Below are 21,278 nucleotides of genomic sequence, written 5' to 3'. Positions count from 1 at the left end.
TTGTAATTTTATCTCATAAGAAAATGAAATAAAATGAGTTAGATTGAAATAATTTTTTAAAAATACATTATAAATAAAAGGAAATTAATAATTTATATTTAAAATAGATAAATAGAAACAATTCGAAGTATTATCGATACAAAAAAAAATTGGTGTAAGGTTGTTAAAATAACATAGAGTCGCTTTTATAAAAAAAAAAAAATTATAATTATTTTTATAAAATTATCTAATTAGAAATATAATTATTGTATTTAAAAATTAATGAGACAACTTCATTAGTTAAGAGTATAAAGAGTTTTTTCTTTTTAATATTAATATAGAGATGAATTTTCTTTCTTCCACTAATTATCTCTATTTTATTTTATTCAATTCCATTTTGATAATAGATTATTAATTTAATAAAAATATTATTGTCACACACATCAAGTAATATATGCATATATATATATAATTTTTTCTTTTTGCATTTTTAAAAATTCAACAGCTCTTTGCTTCAAACAAAGAATTCAACGCCTGTGCTTTCCGGTTTTACTTTCCCTCGGGCTGAGTCTCGAATGACGGCATTGGTGACGAAAGCATTGATCAAGCTTCCACCACTTCAGCTATATAGGTACAAGACAATTTCGTGGCCTTTGAAAGTTCCTGAAGCAGCTTCTGATTATTATAGATTGAACCTTTCGACTCGATCACACTCGTTCATGGCTGCATCGTAAGTTCTTCACCTACTTGTTAATTTTGTTTTATTCGTCACGTTGCTGTTTGTGTTAATATCGTTGTTTTTAAGTTGATAATAAATACAGTATGTTTTGCGTGTCTTTCTGTTCTAGGTGGGGTTAAGGCGTTCGTAATTTTTTGTAATTTGTGTGCTGATCAATGATTGATTAGTTGTATTCTTCAAAAAAGTAATTAATTAGTAGTAGGGTGGATGTTCATCGTCCACAATTTCATATGGGTTTTGACGTAGTTGTGAAATTTTCAGCTTGTTAATGGTGTTAAATAGTTATGGTGGTTTGAAATTTACAGTGCTGTAGAAGAGATTCTTCCTCCGCACCTGAATTCTACTTCTGAACCGCCGCCGGTCTTCGATGGAACCACTCGGTAATCTCTTTATTATACCATCTATATATTATGTATGTTCTGTTTTCCTTTCTCTTGATGTCTGATGACGCTTAATTGTGTATTGTGCCTGTTCAGAGTTGTTTCCAGTGCATGATTATTATTATTATTTGGTGTGCCGATTAATTTTTTTGTGCATCTATAATGTGAATCGTGTTTGTTTTTTTTTATTTATTTCTGTAGGTTGTATATCAATGGCCAGTGTCCGTTTGCTCAGCGTGCGTGGATTACCAGGAACTACAAGGTCTGCCTTTAGGCTATAATTTCTCTTTGGTTTTGTTTTTATTCCTTTAATTTTCTGTGGTTGTCTGTTTACTTTTTTTATTATTGTTTTTCTTGGTTGTGTTTTTCTCTTGTGCTTCTTTCGAAAAATAAGTTTACACATGCTGATATGGTTTATATTTGAAAAGTAAGCTCAACTGAATACAGAAGGATTTACAATTGCCCTGTATTCTGCCGAACTCATAATAAGTTGTTCAACTCGGGCATGTAATATTCGATTTGTTGATTGTTTTATCAGAGTCTTGGTTGCTTTACAAGAAGTTGGGTTTATAAAAATTGGCATTTATGTAATGTCATGACTTTGAACTCTGTTATTATTTTAAACTTTAATGTGTTAGTATTAGTTGAGTCTGATTTGTTTACAAATACACAAAGCTGTTCAGGATTCAACTCATTGCTAATTGAGTTGGTTTTGTTCCTCCCAGGGCTTACATGATGAGATAAAATTGGTTCCAATTGACCTTCAAGACCGACCGTCATGGTATAAGGAGAAAGTGTACCCTGAGAATAAGGTAGGCCATAGAACTCATGTCCTCTTCCCACAGTATCTTGATTGATTTCTTGATTTACCTTTGACACTTGTTCTTCTGTAGGTGCCGGCTTTGGAGCATAATGGCAAAGTAATTGGAGAGAGCCTGGATTTGGTTAAATATATAGATGCCAACTTTAAAGGACCAGCACTGTCACCTGATGTAAGATGCGAATTTGAATTTTCTGGATAAAATTCTGTTTTTCCTTCTCCTTAGTCTTCACATCTAACATTGTTGACGCAAATCATATTATGAAAATAATTTAGGATCCGGCCAAACAGAAGTTTGATGAAGAGTTGATAGCCTACTCCGATACATTCATCAAGACTGTGTTCTCATCATTCAAAGGAGATCCTATTAAACAAGCAGGTAGTCTTAGCAGGCCTCTTCATTTCACTTCATGACTTCATATGCTTTGTTATTATTGGGTTTAAACTCTAAATGCTATTGCTGTATTAGGTGCTGAATTTGATTACTTGGAAAAAGCTCTCCATAAGTTTGATGATGGCCCTTTTTTCCTTGGTCAGTTCAGTGAAGTAAGTGATATTTCAATGACAAGGTTCCAGTGCATGGTTATATATATGTATCTTACATAAATAATAAAACAATTCCTTATTTTATAAGCAACAACCGAACAAGTAGGGTTTGCCACAGACGGATATCCTTTAGTTAAATTTTCTGATGTCAGCTCTTGCCCTCTACAGGTTGACGTCGTTTATGCTCCATTTGTTGAGAGGGTTCAAATCTTTCTTCAAGCAGAGTGGAAATATGATATTACATCTGGCAGACCAAAACTAGCCAAGTGGATTGAGGTGCTTCATTCATCATCTATTGACTAACGGAATAATATTGACTAAAAGCTCTTTACACTGAAACTTTAGATTTTTAATCTGTTTATATCTTCTACACTTGGTCTGGGTTTTAGCAGTTGCCTAGATGGTTGTTTGCTAGTGGTTTTGCAAATGCTCTGAATCAGGGTTTTAGGTGCCTATTGAAGTTGTTTTCTTGGTCTTCTAGAAACAGGGGGAACACCTAGTTTGTATTAGTACTGGGTATGTTTGTCCCTCTAATCCACATCTGACCGGGCACCGGAGATGATCCAATATTTGTCTCTCTTTCATTTTCTCCAGTGAGGAGACTACCTTGTATCCAATATTTCTTCCTGATAAAGTTAAAATGAGTATTAGCACAAATCTTTCTGGTGGTTTAGGGATCCTGGCTCCTCCGGAATCTGTTGCCAAGAGGGTGCTTTTATAAGATGGCCTCAGTGCTTCTTGGAAATGTTTGATACCTTTGTAGGTCTTTAACATGAAGGAGCACTTGACCTTTTGGATTGTAGAAACCAGCAAGCGGAGCAAAAATTTCTTTATAATGAATGAGCACCCTTTATTTGTCTGGTGTTTATTTGTGTTTACTGCACTTTGGAAAATGATCTTATGCTAATGTTTACACATACACACACACAACACCTGCTCCACACGACGAATATTTTTGTTCTCTGTTTCTGTATTTCCAATTATACTATCTAAAGATTGGACTTTGAGCCACATCTTTTCACATTTGCATATGCTTGTCCAGGAGATAAACAAGATCGATGCTTACAAGCCAACAAAATGCGACGCTGACCAACTCGTGCCGCTCTATAGAAGCCGATTCTCGGTAGTTCCTCTGGGCCATTAATGCCACAACTTCAAAACGTCTCCGTTTCTCTCCATTCCGATTGCTTAAATCACATTCTTTCATTTGCAGGCCTAAAGATGAATGGTGGTGCTACTCTGCTGCTACACAAATAAGGATCTATCTTACGATGATGGGATTTGCAGCTCCACATACTTCATTTGCTTTAATGTGACAATGTCTCTTGTGAACTCGATCTTTAAGTAGTACGCGTAAACTGTGAAAGTGAAACCAATAAGGTGCTGTATGAAGCTCCATTGTCCATGTCCAACATTCCTCCCCCACATCCTGTACTTTAATCATCTTTTGGTGTGTTTTGTTCATCAATATATCGAAATCTTCGTCCCAATTTACAGCAACACAGTGACACGGCATACCAATTTCAATTTGGTATCTGTTATTTAATGTCTTTACAATCTCTGCGACATTTCTTTTGTCTCTTATTCATCATCAAAGTTATTAATTCATGTACAAAAGGCAACAAATTTTTAATTCAAAAGATTCCATACCTAATTTATATATATGGAACATTAGCCCGTCGCTGTCGGCCATCATCACTGGTCGGCTGGCAATAACTTGAATGCTGCCCGAAAATCGTCCAAATACATCAGTGTGATTCCCAGTCTTGGATCATCCATGAAAATACTGTACCTAACAATCACGTCTTTTAAAAAATCAATAATTATATAATTAATTTAATATTTCAACGAGTTAAATAATTCACACATCTATACTATATAAAAAAAGAAAATTTTATTTTTACTCATAAATAATAATTATTTACATTGCAATATTAATTTTTTCAATTACCAAAAACACTCCTATGTATTTTTAACCACTTCTATCCAAATTCTTCTTTTAATCTATAAATCTATACTATATGTATCAATATGAAAAATTCTGTGTTAAATGGCATTTTGTAAAACAACGATATCAATTTTTTTCGTGTCTATAATATCGAAAATTTAATTTATTTTTTATTTATATATTTTAAAAAAAGTGATGTGTTAATTTATACATTTTAGTCTTATTTATAATAAATTATAAAATATAAATAATTATTTATAGGGATATTACACTTCCCTCTTGAGGTTTGGTATAACTAATCCTTTGTACTCTTGAGGTTTGCTTCCACCTAGTAAATAAGTCAATTCATTAGTCAAAATTCACCAAGTTCTAAGTTTGCTAATATTAACAAAAAAAAAAAAAAAAATTGAATGAAAATGATATTTATCATCAAATTCGCTTATTACTAATTTATTGCATGTCAAATAATTTTTTTTCCAACTAAATTACCCCTATAACGGTGAAGATACACTTCCCCACATGCATTAAAGCATGAAGACGTATGAAGGTAATTTAGTCATAAAATTTTTTATTTGATCTGCAATAAATTAGTAATAAGTCAATAGTATGTAAATATAGAATTTTTTTTTATTTCTTTTGTTAATATGAGCAAATTTTTTATTAATTTTGACTAACGAATGTACTTATTTATTAGATGAAAGCGAACATTCGGAGTGCTAGACGTAAATTTTTGAACCACACGACGTCTATGTGTAATTACACCAAACATCATAAAAAAATATAATTAATCCATATTTATTATATATACATAGGAACGCGTGTCATAACGATTATTTAATATAATATTTGATTGGTCGCAAATTAATAATCGAAATAGTTACACTTCTGTCCCCTGAAGTTTGGTGTAATTATACATAAGTGGTATGGAAAATTATATCTAGCACCACTAATGTTTGCTTTCGTTTAACAAATAAGTCCATCCGTTAGTCAAAATTCACTAAATTTACTTATATTAATATAAAAACTAAATAAAAATTGGTGTTTACTCTCGATTCGTTTATTATTGATCCATTATAGGTCAAATAATTTTTTTGGACTAAACTACCTTTATAACAGTGAAATATGACTCATCACATGCATTAATGTGTGAAGATGTATAAGGGTAATTTGGTTATAAAAAAGATTTATTTCATTTGTAATGAGTCAGTAATAAGTCAATCGCAAATAAATATAAATTATTTTTTTAATTTTTTTATTAACATAAGTAAATTTTGTGAATTTTATCTACTAGAGAAACTTATTTATTAGATAAAAATAAATTTAAAAATATTAAATATAATTTTTCAAATTACAATAAATTTAGATGTAATTAGACTAAATCTAATTATCCCTTATCGACGCGCTATATATATCTAAACGTACAGAAGTGATGATTCGGTGGAACTTGAAAGTTCCTGAAGCAGCTTCAAATTTACTTACGTTATGAGTGACGAAAGCATTGATTAAGTTTCGACGCGCTATATACATCTAAACGTACAGAACATTCGGTGGAACTTGAAAGTTACTGAAGGAGCTTCGGATCCTATAGCTTGAAGCTTTCGACTCATCAGAATCGTTAATGGCTGCATCGTAAGTTCTTCATCTACTTGGTACTTTTGTTTTATTCTTCACGTTGCTGTTTGTTACACTTGCTGTTTTAGATTGATAATATGGCGTGTTTCCGTGTCTTTCTGTTCTAGGTGGGTTTATGGCATTGTTGAAATTTTTTTTGATCTTAATTTTTTCTTTTTGTAATTTTTGTGCTGATTGATGATTAATTAGCTGTATTCTTCAAAAAAGTAATTATTTCGTAGTGGGGATGCTTATGCACTGTCCATAATTTCGTATGGGTTTTGACGTAGTTGTGAATCTCAGCTTGTTAATGGTTTGAAATTTGCAGTGCTGTAGAAGAGATTCTTCCTCCGTACCTGGATTCTACTTCTGAGCCGCCGCCGCTCTTTGATGGAACCACCCGGTAATCTCTTTAATATACCATATTTGTTTTCCTTTCTCTTGATGACGCTGTCGATGTGTATATGTGGCTTTGCTTGTATGGATGCTGGTTCCAGGTGCATGATTATATCATTTGGCTTCCCGATTTAAGTTTTTCGTGTATGTTCGCGGAATAATGTGAAGCCTGTTGTTTTTTTTTATTTCTGTAGGTTGTATGTCCATTTCCAGTGCCCGTATGCTCAGCGAGTGTGGATTGTCAGGAACTATAAGGTCTGTTGTTAGACATAATTTCTCTTTGGTTTTGTTTTATTCACTTGGTTTCTGTGTTGATGCCCTTTACTTTTGTTGTCATTGTTTTTTTTGTTTTTGCTTCTTCTTTTGTACTTCTTTTTCAAAATAACTGTAAACATGCTTGTTTGCTTTTTATTTGGAAAGTAAGCTCAACCGGATGCAGAAGGATTTGCAATTTTTTAATGCCTGTGTAGTATTTTGCCTAACTTATAATAAGTTGTTCATCAGTCTTGGGACTTGGTTGAATTACAAGACCTTGGGCTTATAAAAGTTGGCATTACACTGGGAATTATGTTATGTTAATTGAGTCTAATTTGATTAGGAATACACGAAGCTGTTTGGTATCCACTCATTGCTAATTGAGTTGGTTGTATTTCCCCATACCCAGGGCTTACAAGATGAGATAAAATTGGTTCCAATTGACCTTCAAAATCGACCTGCTTGGTATAAGGAGAAAGTGTACCCTGAAAATAAGGTGGACAATAGAACTCATGTCTTCACTCAGTATCTTGATTTATTTCTTAATTTACCTTTGACACTTGTTCTACTGTAGGTGCCTGCATTGGAGCATAATGGCAAAGTTATTGGCGAGAGTCTGGATTTAATTAAATATATAGATGCCAACTTTAAAGGACCAGCTCTGTTACCTGATGTGAGATGCAAATTTGAATTTACCTTTTTCTGGATAAAATTCCATTTTTCCTTCTCTTCTATCTTCATAACTCACATTGTTGGGGCAAATGATGATATGAAAATACTTTAGGATCCGGCCAAAAAGAAGTTTGCTGAAGAGTTGATAGCCTACTGCGATACATTCACAAAAAATGTGTGGTCATCATTCAAAGGAGATCCTATTAAACAAGCAGGTAGTCAAGCAGTCATCTTCATTTCACTTCATGACTTTGTATGTTCTGATATTATTGGTTTAAGCTCTAAATGATCCATATTGCTATATCAGGTGCTGAATTTGATTACTTGGAAAAAGCTCTCCATAAGTTTGACGATGGACCTTTTTTCCTTGGTCAGTTCAGTGAAGTAAGTAATATTTCAATGACAAGTTTCCTCTGCATGGTTGAGCCCTTGAAGAGACAAATAAAAGAGAAATTAGAAAAGAAAAAGGGTTATATTTGTATCCTTTAAATGAAGAATAAAAATTTTCCTTATTTTTTGAGGAACAACCAAACAAGTTGGGTTTGCTGCTGATGGATATCCTTTAGTTAAATTTTCTGATTACAGTTCTTGCACTCTACAGGTTGATATTGTGTATATTCCATTTGTTGAGCGGTTTCAGATCTTTTTCCAAGAAGAGTGGAAATATGATATTACATCTGGCAGACCAAATCTAGCCAAGTGGATTGAGGTACTTCATTCATAATTATTGAATAATGGGATAATATTGAGTAAAGGTTCTTTGTACTGAAGCTTGAGTCGTTACTCTGTCTATATCTTGGGCGCTTGGTGTGGATTCTAGCAGTTGCCTTGTGTGTTTTATATTTGTGTTTACTGCACTTTGGAGAATGAACTTATACCTATGTTTACACACACTGACACACACACACACACCATGCACTTGATGAAAATTTTTGTTTTATGTTTCTGTTTCTTATTACACTATATAAAGATGGGATTTTGAGCAACATGTTTTCATACAAATGCTTGTCCAGGAAATTAACAAGATCGACGCTTACAAGCCAACAAAATGCGACCCTAACCATCTCATCCCATTCTATAGAAGCCGGTTTTTGGTAGTTTCTCTGAGCCATTGATGTCACAACTTCAGAAAGTCTCTGGTTCTCTCCATTCAGATTGCTTAACTCACATTCTTTCATGTGCAGGCCTAAAGATGAATGGTGATGCTACTCTGGTACTGCTGAAATAAGGATAACTCGTATATGGTATTTGCAGCTCCAGATACGTAGTCTGCTTTAATATAACGGTGGCTTGTGAACTCGAGCTTTAAGTAGTAGGCGTGGAATGTGAATCCAATAAGGTGTTGTATTAAGCTCCATTGTTCGTGTCCTACTTTCCGGCTTGTTGTACTTTAAATAGATGAAAGCATTAAGTTGTTATCTTATGGTGCATTTCCTACATGAATTTATTAAAATAAAATGTTCTTCCCAATTTATACAGAGGTTGCATTATTTGGTACTCATACACCTTTTCTACATTTTCACCCCTTGCAATTGTTTTAGATTTTCTCGTACAAAGAGATGTTTGTATGTTGCGTTCTTGTAATGTATGTTGTTACTCTACCGTGCATCAGGAACCATACAATATTACTTGAACATTCTTAAATTGAAGAATCATACTTCCATTAATCAATAGTTCAATCTTTTAATCCTTTTCTCAAAAACTTTTTTCATTATTAACGACTAAACGGCAAATGTAAGTTGGTTTTTGTGATCGTGTTTGTTGAAATCTTGAATCTTAAAATATTAAGATTTGACATAATTTTACATTTACATTGAAAATATTTGAGATTATAGTAAAATTTGATGTTGGATACAAATTTTATGTCAAAATGAGAAATTTGTGCAGTGTATAAGTTTTGAGACTTAATTAATATGGGGAAACGCTATTCTATAATAAAATTGTAAAATTAAAACATTGAGATGAACAACAACCAGCACTTGGAGACGCTCTTCATATCTCACGCTGTAGTAAAATCCAAATATAATGCTTCAACCATTTATTAATGGATCAAATCATTGATCTAATATACCGTCTACTCTCACTAAAATAATAAATAAATAAATATAAAGTTAGAACATTAACGTCAAATTTTGATTGGCCGATGCTTTGACTTTCTGTAGGAGAAAATGTGGGATTCTCAACGTGAAATTTTTAATTTGAAAAAAAGTTTAGATTAGGACATGAAGTTAGTTGAGAGTTGAGACTGCGAGTATCCTCACACGAGAAACTACCTACTCACCTCCAGCTTCGATTGCCGACAACCATGGCTGCCTTGTAAGAACAAGAACTCCAACTATCTTGGAATAATCTTTTCATGTTTCGAGAAGATTGTTTAGTCTTACACTTAAAATTCTTTCTGATGATTTTGGCCCATCATAATTCTTACTATGTGGAAAATATAGCAACGTCCAAGAAGTTCTTCCTCCAACATTGGATTCGACTGCTGATCCACCACCAATCTTTGATGGAACCACTAGGTATTCAGCCCACCCACCGCTTCCTGCATTTATGTCTGTCGGTGCAAAGATTGGAGCTAGTGTGTGTGAAATGATTGGTTTTAGCATATGGTTTATGTTTCTTCGTATGATCTCGAAATATTAATGATGGGTTTTGTTTGTTGAAGGTTGTATCTGAATTACGAGTGCCCTTTTTGCCAGCGTGTCTGGATTGTCAGGAATTACAAGGTATGTTGATTGCTTCTTTTCAAGCTTTGATTTTCAAATATGTAGTGACCTTTTCAAGCTTTGATTCCCAGCAGATATGGACTTTTGAGGAGAACAGAATATATTTCTGTAGTAGTTTGAACGGATGATTACTGATCTTTTAATTTCTCTTGCTTACTCATCAGGGTTTACAAGACAAGATCAAATTGGTTGCTGTGCACCTTCAGGACAAACCTGCTTGGTATAAGGAAAAACTATATCCTGAAAATAAGGTATTTTACCTTATATTTTAGTCTCCATCCAGTATCCAGATGACTACTTGTCCTTGAGCAAAAACTCTTAGTCAATGATAGAGTGTTGGATAGTATTGTGTTTAGACTTTACGGGTTGAACTACAAAAACATCTGTAGATATGACTAGTGGCACACAAGATCAATTTGCATGTTCTTGAAATGTGTTGTCTTCATGGTATTCTCGAACTCTTGTTGCCAGATGAATTTCTGTCTTAGGAGTTGCGATATGCAGTCTAAGACAGTGAAACTGTTGTCTTGATGCTTTAGATCTTAATGAATAACACTCAGTTGCGTTCAACTATCATATCCTATTCTGTAGGTGCCTGCACTGGAGCACAACGGCAAAGTCATTGGAGAAAGCTTAGATTTGATAAAATACATAGACTCTAACTTCGAGGGACCTGCTCTTTTACCTGATGTAAGAACAACCTTTTCTGCTGCTCTATTTGTAGAACTGTTGGTAATATTGTGATGTTACTCTACTGCAGGATCCCACCAAACAGAAGTTTGCTGAAGAGATGATAGCCTACTCGGACACATTCATGAAAAATGTGTTGACATCATTCAAAGGAGACCCTGTGAAAGAAGCTGGTGAGACTTTCAGAAATTTTCACCTTCTGATGTGCTATATGGTTTTCTTCGCATTACCAGTGTTTATTTTGATATATTAGGTGGTGAATTCGATTACTTGGAGACATCACTACAAAAGTTTGATGACAGCCCATTCTTCCTTGGTCAATTCAGTCAGGTAAGTCAATTTTCACCTACGGGAGCAGACTGATAAACCTGCCTGGTCGGAAGAAGACCAAACAGAAAACTCTTGCTTTGGTATAAAACTAGAGACCGTGTGCCTCTGTGCATGTGTGTGTGCATCCCCTGTTTTAATTGTCGTTGCACTGATTTATGCTCATATTGGTGCGTTCAGGTTGATGCTGCTTATGCTCCATTTATTGAAAGGTTTCAGATCTTTCTACAAGAAGTGTTCAACTATGACATAACATCCGGCAGGCCAAATCTGGCTGCATATCTGGAGGTCTTTGTAATCTGATCCTCTATAGTTGATTAATTATATGATGCTTGTGCTGTTGAAAAGAGTTGCATTCACTGTTTATATACGCCACGTGTGAGGACCATCTTCCTTTTGTTAAGAAAAAACCGTCTGTGGCCGAGAGTGGATCATCTTATCACCACATTCTATTTATATTCGTGGAGTTTGAAAAGAGTTCATGGTTACGCAGGAACTGAACAAGATTGATGCTTATAAGCAAACAAAATGTGATCCTAAATTTCTCGTTCAGTTGTACAAAACCCGTTTCATGGTAGTATTTCTAACATTTACAACTCACTCTGTTATTATCTTCACTGAGATGAATGTAAATGAAATTGCTCAACTATTGCACCTTTCCCTTTTGCAGGCCTCAAGCTAAATCAGTTGCTCATATCTGAAACAATTTGGGTCGTCGTGTGAGATTATAGTGCGTTGTCAACTGGTTGGTTTAGTGAGAGACTCCATGTAACTGAGTGTGCTGTTATTTGCAACTAAGTCATACATTTGATGAACTTTACAATGAACATAAGTCTGTATCACTGTATTCTCCTTGTTCCCTATGACATTGGGGCAAACTGGTGCTAGAGAAGCCAAGTAAGGAATGAGGTCTATGAACTCTGCAATTCCTGCAGAAGCTGAACGTTCAAACAGTAGCGCCAACAATCACTGTAAACATTGGTGTTGTTTAATGTTCTCATCAGCTTTATTCACTAAACTGTCTCAGCTATCAAATTATGTAACATCAATCACTCATTATACACCAGCCTTTTTGCTGTTTAGTATACAGGCATATATATCTACATACATCCTATAACTGTACAAAACCAGCCACGAAGAATGACCCCAGATACGCTATTCTACTGAACGACACAAAACATATACCTGAAAAATGATAGATGATTTTGAAACTGCAGTAACACCAAATAATCCTAGTAACAGCACAAAGGGGGAAGTGTAGACAATATTAATCCGTGTGGAATTAGCAGTTCTTGAAGCAACCATAATTTTCACAACAGAATTTCCGAGGAAATGATGCAAAGAATAGCTTAAACCTCAGTACGGTCGTTTGGTTTGTTCTCTTTCAGATCCACTGCCACCATTTCTTCTCTTATCGGCATCTCCTTTCGTTCTAGGTGGAGTACCAGGTCCCCAGCGCGAGCTCTGGATGGGATGTGTTTCAGTGTCGTATTTCTGCGAGGCCAGATATGTGAGAGCTGTGACAACATCCGCAATCATGGGACGTAAGTTAGGTTGCTCCTGAACGCACATTGCTGCAACAGCAAGAGCTTGGTAGAGTCCCCTTGGTGGATATTGACCTTGGAGTGCAGGATCTGCAATCTGTGAGAATTTTCTCCTGTCCTTGAATAACGGTCTTGCCTGGTAAAAAAAAGAAGCAAATTGTAGAAACTTAGCAGAATAACAACTGTATTTCCTTTCATTAAAACCACTGTATCAAGTATCTTAATCAGATGTTAGAAGTATTATTGTGACAGGCCTAATAGGAATAATGAGGACACTATACCTGCGGGGTCAAAAGGGTGCCAAATAAATTGATGGAAGTCAAGTAACAAGTAGACATAGAAGGCTGTGGGGCAACTACCAGCTAACAGAAATGTTGAATTAAGAGTACTAAGGATACAATAGTTATAAGAGAAAAATAAGACCATTGTTTTATGTTGCCAAGAGACCGATTTTAGTATTCCGACTTATAAGCCAACACGGCCTTCTTCTGGCAACCCCAATAATTTTAGGAAAAGCACAACTTCCTTTTCTTGACAAGCAAATCATATTTTTATGTAGGTTTTCTGAACAAAGTTCTTGCAAATCAAATATGCTCTCTGTATATACTCTTACAGACTGACTTATCTTAAAAAGTCGGTCTAAACCTGAAACATGGTAACAACATAACAAAATAACTTTAGCTACAACAGAAAATGATTCAATAACCAGTGGAGCCGGATCTTACCCACAGAACCAGATTGTGCTCCCCACCAGTTTTTGAGTTGTCAACTGCTTTCCTGCCTGAAATAATCTCCAGAAGAACAACCCCAAAGCTATAAACATCTGATTTCAGAGTCAGCTGCCCCGTCATTGCATACTCCGGTGCACAATATCCATATGTACCCATAACCCTTGTTGATACATGTGTGTTATCCCCAACAGGCCCAAGCTTGGCCAAGCCAAAATCAGATAGCTTTGGATGATACCCCTCGCCGAGCAAAATATTAGAGCATTTTAAATCACGATAAATAACAGGAGGGCTAGCTTTATCGTGTAAATACTCCAATCCTTTTGCTGCTCCAGCAGCAATTTTCATCCTTGTGTTCCAATCAAGTTGTTTGTTACCAGGCATGGGATCTGCAAAAACAAGAATTAGGTTCAAACCATCAGCAATATGATAACAGTTCCGAATAATTGAGCAACAGAAAAGTGATTATGCAGCATACCATGAAGGTGGTCCTCCAACGACCCCAACGGCATATACTCATAAACCAGAAGTCTTTGATCTCCATCAGCACAATATCCAATTAGATTAACAAGGTTAGGATGGTGTAGTAGACTCAACATCAACACTTCAACAAGAAATTCTCTGTTCCCCTGCAGGCCGTTTCGATCAAGTTGCTTGATCGCAACAACCTGATAAATATATTTAATTAACATTCGAGCTGCAAACAAAATCAATTCTGAAGAAAAAGGGAGCAGAACAAAAGTACTCAACTAGATAAGGCAACCAAAATAATAAATTAACATACTTGACTGGAGGCCTCCAGCTGTCCTTTATACACTCTACCAAAACCTCCTTCCCCCAAGAGACACTCACGACGAAAATTTCTTGTGGCGGCTGCCATTTCACGGAAAGTGAAAGTCTTGGCTGCAATTTTGTTGGATGATCCATCTTTAGGGGCGTCTTTGAATTTACCTGAAGACAGAAGGCGTAGAGTTAACAGAAATATTACAACTGATAATAAGCAAGATAAGACACACACAAACACACACAGAGTTAGAAAAGGGTGTTAAGCCAGTCAGTTCTCTTCCAGAAAACATAACTCAAATAAGTATAGCAAAAGCATAAAAGGCATGGGAAAATTTCTATGTTGTAAGAGTTAAGAACTCATTTTCGTGTTCAATTACAAAGTAAGGAGTTGGTGCGTTAAAAGTCAAGAGGATGTATGAGCCATCTTGAGATCCACATCAAATTTTCAAATACTGAGCTCACCAGAAAAACGTCATCGCTTGTATGGTTAAATCAAAACTAGTCAACCAAGCAAGGAAGATTTCCCAAGACACCTCAAATTCGCAAAGAAAAACAGAGAAGAAGATTACTGATAGGCCAATACATAATATGGGAGTAGTACAAAGAAAGCACAAGGTTTTAACTCACAAAAAACCCATCAAGAATTAATTCTAACCATGTTCATCAAGAAAACCAAGTATTAACTCAACCCCATAGCCCTTTAAATTCCGCACAAGCAACACAAAACTGTATGAAAGTGAAACAGAAGCTGAACACCCACATAATCATCTAAATTCAGTCAAGCTGACAGATTATCAGAGCAAACCCCATATTTTCAAACAAGAATCGATCTTTCACCAAGACAGAGATCAAGTAACCTGAAGTGGGTTGGATTGGATCAAGGGACTCGTTCTTCTTCCTCATCTTTTTTGACTGTCCTGAGCATGGGAACCATCCCATTTGCTCTCCCTCACTCTCTCACAACACAGACAAGAAGGAAGCCTTTTGCTCTGGCTGAGGGGTAGAGCCTCTCCGTGGCGTTAACCGAGAGAGCGGGAGCAGCAGCACCGCTACAGAGAGGAAAGTAATCAGTGTCAACAGTGTGTGTTAATCCTGCAAATTGATGGGGTGATGAATGAGATGATAAGAAGAAAGGCCATTCACAGTGCACTATTTCTGGAATTTTAACAAAAATATAATCAATTTTTACGACTTATTTACAATTTACGATGATTAAATATGGTGGGGAGTGAGTTGTACAAATCTCTGTCTCTGACTTGTCTTCCATTCTCCTTTATACTTTGATCACAGATTTTAACATAACGATTTTTATACATTCTACTCAAACACAAGTAACGATTATTGAGAAAATTTTGATTCAAATCGAATTTTGTTCTGAATTAATTATGTTAATATAAAATATATAATATTTTTATTTTATAATTAATGTCTAATTTCAAAAAAAAAATCAATCAAATAATAGACTTATTTTCTAATTAATTTAATTTTATCGAAGCTTGAGTGAGAATTTTCCCATATAATTCTACACCCACAACTCTTTCAACAATATAAGTTTTGAGACATTTATCCCCCTTACCTTTATTATTTTACCATTTTATTCTCAAAATTAATTTAATGCACTTCATCACAACATTTTACTACTCAATGCTTTTGTATTTTTTTCTTGGTAGTTGTCGACATTGCAAATATTATGTTTTTACTACAAATATTATTAATTATAAAGAAGAAATAAGCTCAAGAATTATTTATGTAGTAATATATAGTATTCGAAGCTCGTTGCCTCGAGAACGATAAACATAATTTGAGGAAATAAAGTAATTTTAAATTACTTTTTTAAAAGTAAAGTGGTAAAATGATGAAATTTGAGGTGAGGGAGAGCAGCTTTCTGACATCATGATGAGTTATTTCTCAGGGGTGAAGTACTTTTAACATCATGATTCATGACCACATTTTGAATCAAACGTTGGATTTTATGTCTAGTGTGGTTGAATTATGGATGTAGTAATTCTTCAAGTTGTAATAATAGTAAAGATAATTCTTGACATGCTTTTCTCCAAAGTTCACTTTCAATTATCAACCCTGGTGCTGTAATCTGTCCCAGCAACAGTACCGTGATCGAGCACTTCATAAATCCTGCAGCTAACGACTTCCTTTCAGGCAATTATTCTCATTTTTCCTGTCCTAAATGGTCAAAATTGCCAACTGATCAAAAATTAAAGTTATTGTCCTAAGTTTTTTTTTTTTTTTTCCGCTACAAATGTCCTTATTCTATATTGTATGAAACTAATTGTGTTTGAAACAGGAACAAAGATTTAAATTCCTCTCGACAAATATGATTTTGAGCATTTGAATCAGTCTAATTGACAAGAATTTCCCTTATAATTCAGCTCATTTAGCATTAGACCAACAAATGTCTGAGTAGCCTTTGTTGTTCCTTATGGCATTATTAAGGGAGTTGACTTTATTATTAGTGCTAGGCCTCTAAGTGTCATAAATGCTGTGCACATACAAAAAGAATGTGAAGCTAAAGAAGAGGGGGAGAATAAGGGAGGAAATTAGTATAATTTGGACAAGTTCATTTGAAAATGTCAACTAGAAATCAACCATTTTTGCCCCTTGTACAAGTTTCCAACCACAAATCTTTTTTTTTTTTTTCTCTTTCTTGGCTTGATATGGGTTAGGACAAATGAATATTATCGTGCTTTGTGGGATAAGACAACTTATCCAATTACACTAAATTAATTTCTTTCCTAAGTCACAATGTTTGATCGATAAGGTGTAACTCAATTAGTAAAATTGAGGTTTTTTAATTTTAAAATCATGGGCCAACTTTACCAACATGTGAAATGTTATTCTATTTTTATATTAAGTGTTGATTAGATATCGTTGTGTGATACAAATGATTAGTTCGAAAATGTAAGAATTACTGCAGTGGATTAGTCAAGATTCAAGAACAGAGAAATTTGGACATGAGAGGCTGATTCTAGTAGCTTTGGTCTGCTGCTACTAGATATGTTTGTGCTATTATACTACACGGTTGACAGCATTTTTCTCTAATCAATGAACAGATTTGTAAGCGATCTGGTTTTGTACTTGAGCTAACAATGACATCTGCAATGGGAATATATACCCTCCACTTGACATAGAATTGTAAGTCTCCAATTCCTGTCACAACTCATTAATATCCTGTTACAAGATAGACGTTGGCGCGTGAAGCTTGAGTTTTATTGAATTAGACGGATCGAAAGAGTATAGTATAGTTCCCCTGTATGTTGAAATGTGATATCAAACAAGAGGCAAAAGAACGATCCCAGTTTATGATCACAGAGTCTACAAGCATTAGGTTGAATTAGCTTGAGTGATGCATTGTTCAGCGTTTGGACAAAAACTGATCCCAGAATTATACATCAGGATGAATATACGTAATGCTTCTTAGTTAAAGCTTCTAGTACTCTCAGAAGGAGTTGTGCAGAATTTGATGAGCATCATAATCTGGTTGTCATCTGTTTCCAGGGATTCATGGTTTGTTCTTAGTACTTGCCTTGGAGGCCTCTGCATTTGTATGTTTGATTGGCATGCTGTGGTTGTGTCTGCCTTCGTATGTTGTTATGAAAGTGCCTGGATCTTCTGATGTTCTCTCAACGTACTTCCTCACATTGCACTTGGGACTGGTGCATCTGTAGTAACTCCTGCACAGAAAATCAAACCGTTGTGGGAGAAATACAAGTAAAGCCTTAGAATAATTCAATGCAATGCAATGAACATCTAAGTTTGCTAGGAGACGGTAGCAGTCCGATGTCCTCATAACTTCACTTATTTTATCTTACGTGCGGTGATGAGAATGAGAAGATAAACAATTAAAATTGACCATGACGCTCAGTTTTAGATGAGGTGATGATATTGTTACTTTATTATAAGATGGATTACAATGTATATAATATTTGGTCAAAATTTCAGTGATCTTGCTGGCAAGAAATATTCTCGACCTTTCACATTAGAGAGGTGCAGTTCCGTCTGTGCAATACATTGCACGTGAATGGTCAAAAGAAGGAACGAGAAGATATAAGATTTACTGAACAGGCAAATCGAATGGACAAGCACGTCCACTAGTTTATATGGCCTCCTTAGTAAAGTGAAATTCTATAGCATACGCATATGTAACTCCACATCTATTTTTTGAGTGGGTCAACCGAGAAAATTAATACTAACCTTGGGTATGGATTACCCTTCACAACTTTCTGGCCATACTTCCTCCAGCGAAATCCATCCCCTACTATATCCGAATCAGTATTGTTCTGGACAACAATTTGAGGCTCAGATGAGGGTTCCCCCACCTTGCTTGCTTTGCTCAATTGGTTCCCACGTTTTCTGTAAACAATAAACAACTACTTGAAAAGGCTAATGTTTTTAAATCACACCTTAAAATCTAATCTTCTGGTTATACGTGTCGTCTAACAGAACTCCACAGTCACTTAAAAACCTCATTAGCAATCTTATAACCACGCAATGAAAGAAATCTTCCTTCCCATTGCTAGGGAAAAAGAAAACACTTACGTTCTTTTTCTTCCGAAATCATGACCTTCTTCTGCCTCCAAAGGTTCACTTACTTCTTGACATTCCCCGCTCAGTCCTAGAGAATTATTGGAAGTCGAGAAACTGGCATTGCAGGTTGCAGCTGTAACAAGGTCATTGATTGGTGGAGCAGCACCAGAAAAAGTTGACTGGGCAGATGATTCAATATCATTCTCGCTCTTTAATTGACCTTTAATTCTTTCTGCCTGTTCATTTTGAGTGGCAGTATTTGCAGGTTCTTGCGCATCTCCATCCAGCGGGTTGTGATTAAGAGGCTGAGGCTTTGGGTGGTTATGCTCACCCTTGTAGACTATCTCTGCAATCTGACCGTCTAGCTTTTTTTCTACCTTCTTTTTCACTGGACAATTTGGGTGTGTACACTTGTAGTAACTTCGAGGATACTCGCTTCCTTTAACCTGTTTCTGTCCATATTTCCTCCAACTGTGCCCATCATAAGAAGGCCGATCCCCATTATTTGGGACTGGAAGTGACATGGATTTGTTGCCATCTTCAGAATTTTCTCGTATAGCATTTGCGTTTTGTTCCGAATGCAGAGCAAAAGTTTGATAGAGATCTGATGTGGGGTCAGTTTGGCGCTTGACTTGGTTTGGTGATTGAATAGGGGCGCCAGCCTCGGCATTTTCTGTTGAAGAACTAATACCTTGACCCCCCTGGTAAATAGAAAAGATTAACATCTAGATTCCACGACACAATCAGCGCAAACATTTCGTAGATCGTTTCCTGAAAGGGTTCTACAGATGTAGTAAATTACCAAATTCTTGAAACATCAAATGTATGGGAGTTTCACATAATTTATCACTGTTTAATATATGAACATTGCAGACTAACCAAATTTGCCAAGAGAGAAACAGTTCTCTTTGAGACGAGCTTAGCTATTGGTTTGTATACCACAGTGGATGTGAGTTTAGATTCTGGGACCTTTTCTGATTTATTGCAAGCTGCAGAACCGAATACCTCAGCCTGGAATCGTCAGATGCCAAAACAATAAGAAAAATACAAATACCAGAAGTTCAAAGATTATGTTAGATAAGTAGAGTTTGAGAAAATAGCCACCCCAACTAAGTCTCTCCTGCAGACGGGCTTAAACCGCACTGTCCTTGGTTTTATGACGGCCACTGCAGTTTCAGAAAAAGCAGCAGGGGGAGAAGCATTAACTGCATCAGCAAGAAGCTCTGAGAAGGATTTCAAATTTGAAAAGCCAGGTCTACAAGCAACTGGTTTCACTATTACAATTTTCTCCGTCTCTTTTATTCCCGTCATAGCTCTAACAACCGCTAAGAGTCTCCTTCTGCAAAATATAACATCATAAGTTGGTTTTCCACACATCAGGTGTCTTCCAACATTTAGATCTTAAACAAGAATCATACTCCCATCATCTTAACAAAAAAAATGGCTAACATGGTAACATGTTTACACTTTTGTTAAACTCTCGTTTCATAAAATTAACGAGCCAGCATCCACCACTCGCCACAGGCAAAACAATAATCAAATTGCTATCGACTTCCAAACAAGCATATTCGCCACAAATATCATCTGTTACTGACAAAAAATTCGCTTTGCAACTAAGTTGATATCAAAACATTCGCTTACATAATGTCGAGATGTCACCTTCCTAAGGGCAACGCTCAGTGTCTTGATTACTTAACATTAGGGCCTTACTGGATAGATAACACAACATCCATCCCCAACCCCTTCACAAATGACTTGTTTTACTCTTAACATTTCTGTCAGTATGAGCAACCAACTTACTTAGGCAATTTGGATTATCCTCTCCACTAATACTTTCTCAGACGAGCAAAATCATCAGCAACACTGAAACAAACACATACACACAGCAGCAGAATTCCAAGAATCTAACAAATCCAAACAGCCCTCATAACCAAGAATCATCCTTAGAACTTCACGGGCATAACAAGCCATAAGAAAGCAAGAGAATTGAAGAAGGGACTTACAAGTAAATACTAAGAACCCATCTGCATCCATTTTCATATCAAGAAGCTGATACACTGATTAAGCTTCAAGATGAAACCTTTTCCCTTCCCCCCCTTCTCTCTTTCAGCGTCAAAAGCTTCAACACAAAGCCCATCCACCACCACAAATCATCAACCTAAAAACTGAGAAACCAACAAAAGAATAAGTAAACAACAATACATCCTATTTCTGTAGGGTTAAAGAACGTGAAAAGTAAAAAAGAATGAAAAACGTAGAGACAAAGCTGTACATAATTGGATATTTCCCTGGATTTCCTCTCACATTTCATTTCTTCTTTTTTTTTTTCCCTTTAAAATAAATAAAAAATACAAAATTGTCCTTTTCCAAGAACAGGCGATTGCGGGGTGGTTGAGAAAGTTTGAGCCAACTAACCATCTCCGTCGGCTTTGACACTCCCGGCCACTGAAATTCTTTAGTAGATTTCGTTAGACTTAGACCTTTTTGTTTGGGTTTGACCTTTACACTCAACTATACATTTTTTGTATTAGATTTGGGATTAATTACAGTTAGAACCTCAAAAAAATATAAAATTACACTTTACTTCAA

General features: G+C 35.5%; 5 protein-coding genes across 10 annotated transcripts; 3 read left to right on the top strand and 2 right to left on the bottom strand.

Annotated features, from left to right (window-relative positions):
- The first annotated feature begins 513 nt into the window (after nt 1–513).
- Nucleotides 514–3,954, top strand: LOC105174379 (glutathione S-transferase L3). Its single transcript, XM_011096458.3, has 10 exons — nt 514–709; nt 1,024–1,098; nt 1,300–1,360; nt 1,824–1,910; nt 1,992–2,090; nt 2,195–2,297; nt 2,388–2,464; nt 2,633–2,740; nt 3,507–3,587; nt 3,678–3,954. Exons 1-10 carry the CDS (start codon nt 555–557, stop codon nt 3,681–3,683), a joined length of 852 nt encoding a protein of 283 aa, XP_011094760.1. The 5' UTR covers nt 514–554; the 3' UTR covers nt 3,684–3,954.
- A 1,897-nt stretch (nt 3,955–5,851) lies between these two features.
- On the top strand, nt 5,852–8,824 carry LOC105174378 (glutathione S-transferase L3). 3 transcript variants are annotated; one of them, XM_088875329.1, is made up of 10 exons: nt 5,852–6,041; nt 6,352–6,426; nt 6,614–6,674; nt 7,018–7,170; nt 7,249–7,347; nt 7,459–7,561; nt 7,654–7,730; nt 7,948–8,055; nt 8,360–8,440; nt 8,531–8,824. In XM_088875329.1, exons 1-10 carry the CDS (start codon nt 6,031–6,033, stop codon nt 8,534–8,536), a joined length of 774 nt encoding a protein of 257 aa, XP_088731455.1. In that variant the 5' UTR covers nt 5,852–6,030; the 3' UTR covers nt 8,537–8,824. The 3 variants fall into 3 exon arrangements, with proteins under 3 accessions (XP_088731455.1, XP_011094759.1, XP_011094758.1); XM_011096456.3 differs by having other exon boundaries at nt 5,856–6,041; nt 7,084–7,170; XM_011096457.3 differs by lacking the exon at nt 7,018–7,170 and having other exon boundaries at nt 5,853–6,041.
- Nucleotides 8,825–9,503: 679 nt separating this feature from the next.
- On the top strand, nt 9,504–12,107 carry LOC105174376 (glutathione S-transferase L3). The gene is made up of 10 exons (XM_011096454.3): nt 9,504–9,662; nt 9,791–9,865; nt 10,012–10,072; nt 10,237–10,323; nt 10,664–10,762; nt 10,833–10,935; nt 11,016–11,092; nt 11,270–11,377; nt 11,583–11,663; nt 11,760–12,107. Exons 1-10 carry the CDS (start codon nt 9,652–9,654, stop codon nt 11,769–11,771), a joined length of 714 nt encoding a protein of 237 aa, XP_011094756.1. The 5' UTR covers nt 9,504–9,651; the 3' UTR covers nt 11,772–12,107.
- LOC105174377 (putative serine/threonine-protein kinase PBL7) lies at nt 12,074–15,327 on the bottom strand. The gene is made up of 5 exons (XM_011096455.3): nt 15,005–15,327; nt 14,146–14,312; nt 13,840–14,029; nt 13,359–13,750; nt 12,074–12,769 (listed from the first exon to the last, which is right to left on the bottom strand). Exons 1-5 carry the CDS (start codon nt 15,084–15,086, stop codon nt 12,446–12,448), a joined length of 1,155 nt encoding a protein of 384 aa, XP_011094757.1. The 5' UTR covers nt 15,087–15,327; the 3' UTR covers nt 12,074–12,445.
- A 2,090-nt stretch (nt 15,328–17,417) lies between these two features.
- On the bottom strand, nt 17,418–21,181 carry LOC105174375 (WRKY transcription factor 44). 4 transcript variants are annotated; one of them, XM_011096452.3, is made up of 7 exons: nt 21,105–21,181; nt 20,693–20,854; nt 19,794–20,028; nt 19,569–19,700; nt 18,702–19,390; nt 18,357–18,515; nt 17,418–17,836 (listed from the first exon to the last, which is right to left on the bottom strand). In XM_011096452.3, the coding sequence occupies exons 3-7, from the start codon at nt 19,998–20,000 to the stop codon at nt 17,665–17,667; spliced, it is 1,359 nt and encodes a 452-aa protein (XP_011094754.1). In that variant the 5' UTR covers nt 20,001–20,028; nt 20,693–20,854; nt 21,105–21,181; the 3' UTR covers nt 17,418–17,664. The 4 variants fall into 4 exon arrangements, with proteins under 4 accessions (XP_011094754.1, XP_020553423.1, XP_011094753.1 ...); XM_020697764.2 differs by lacking the exon at nt 21,105–21,181 and adding an exon at nt 20,962–21,080; XM_011096451.3 differs by lacking the exon at nt 21,105–21,181 and having other exon boundaries at nt 20,693–20,945.
- Between the last annotated feature and the right edge of the window lie 97 nt (nt 21,182–21,278).

Source organism: Sesamum indicum, linkage group LG11 (genome assembly GCF_026168435.1).
Source record: "Sesamum indicum cultivar Baizhima isolate 11 linkage group LG11, ASM2616843v1, whole genome shotgun sequence".
Lineage (NCBI taxonomy): Eukaryota > Viridiplantae > Streptophyta > Magnoliopsida > Lamiales > Pedaliaceae > Sesamum > Sesamum indicum.
The sequence above is the reverse complement of the archived record's forward strand: the minus strand, read 5'-3'. Positions and strand labels throughout refer to the sequence as shown.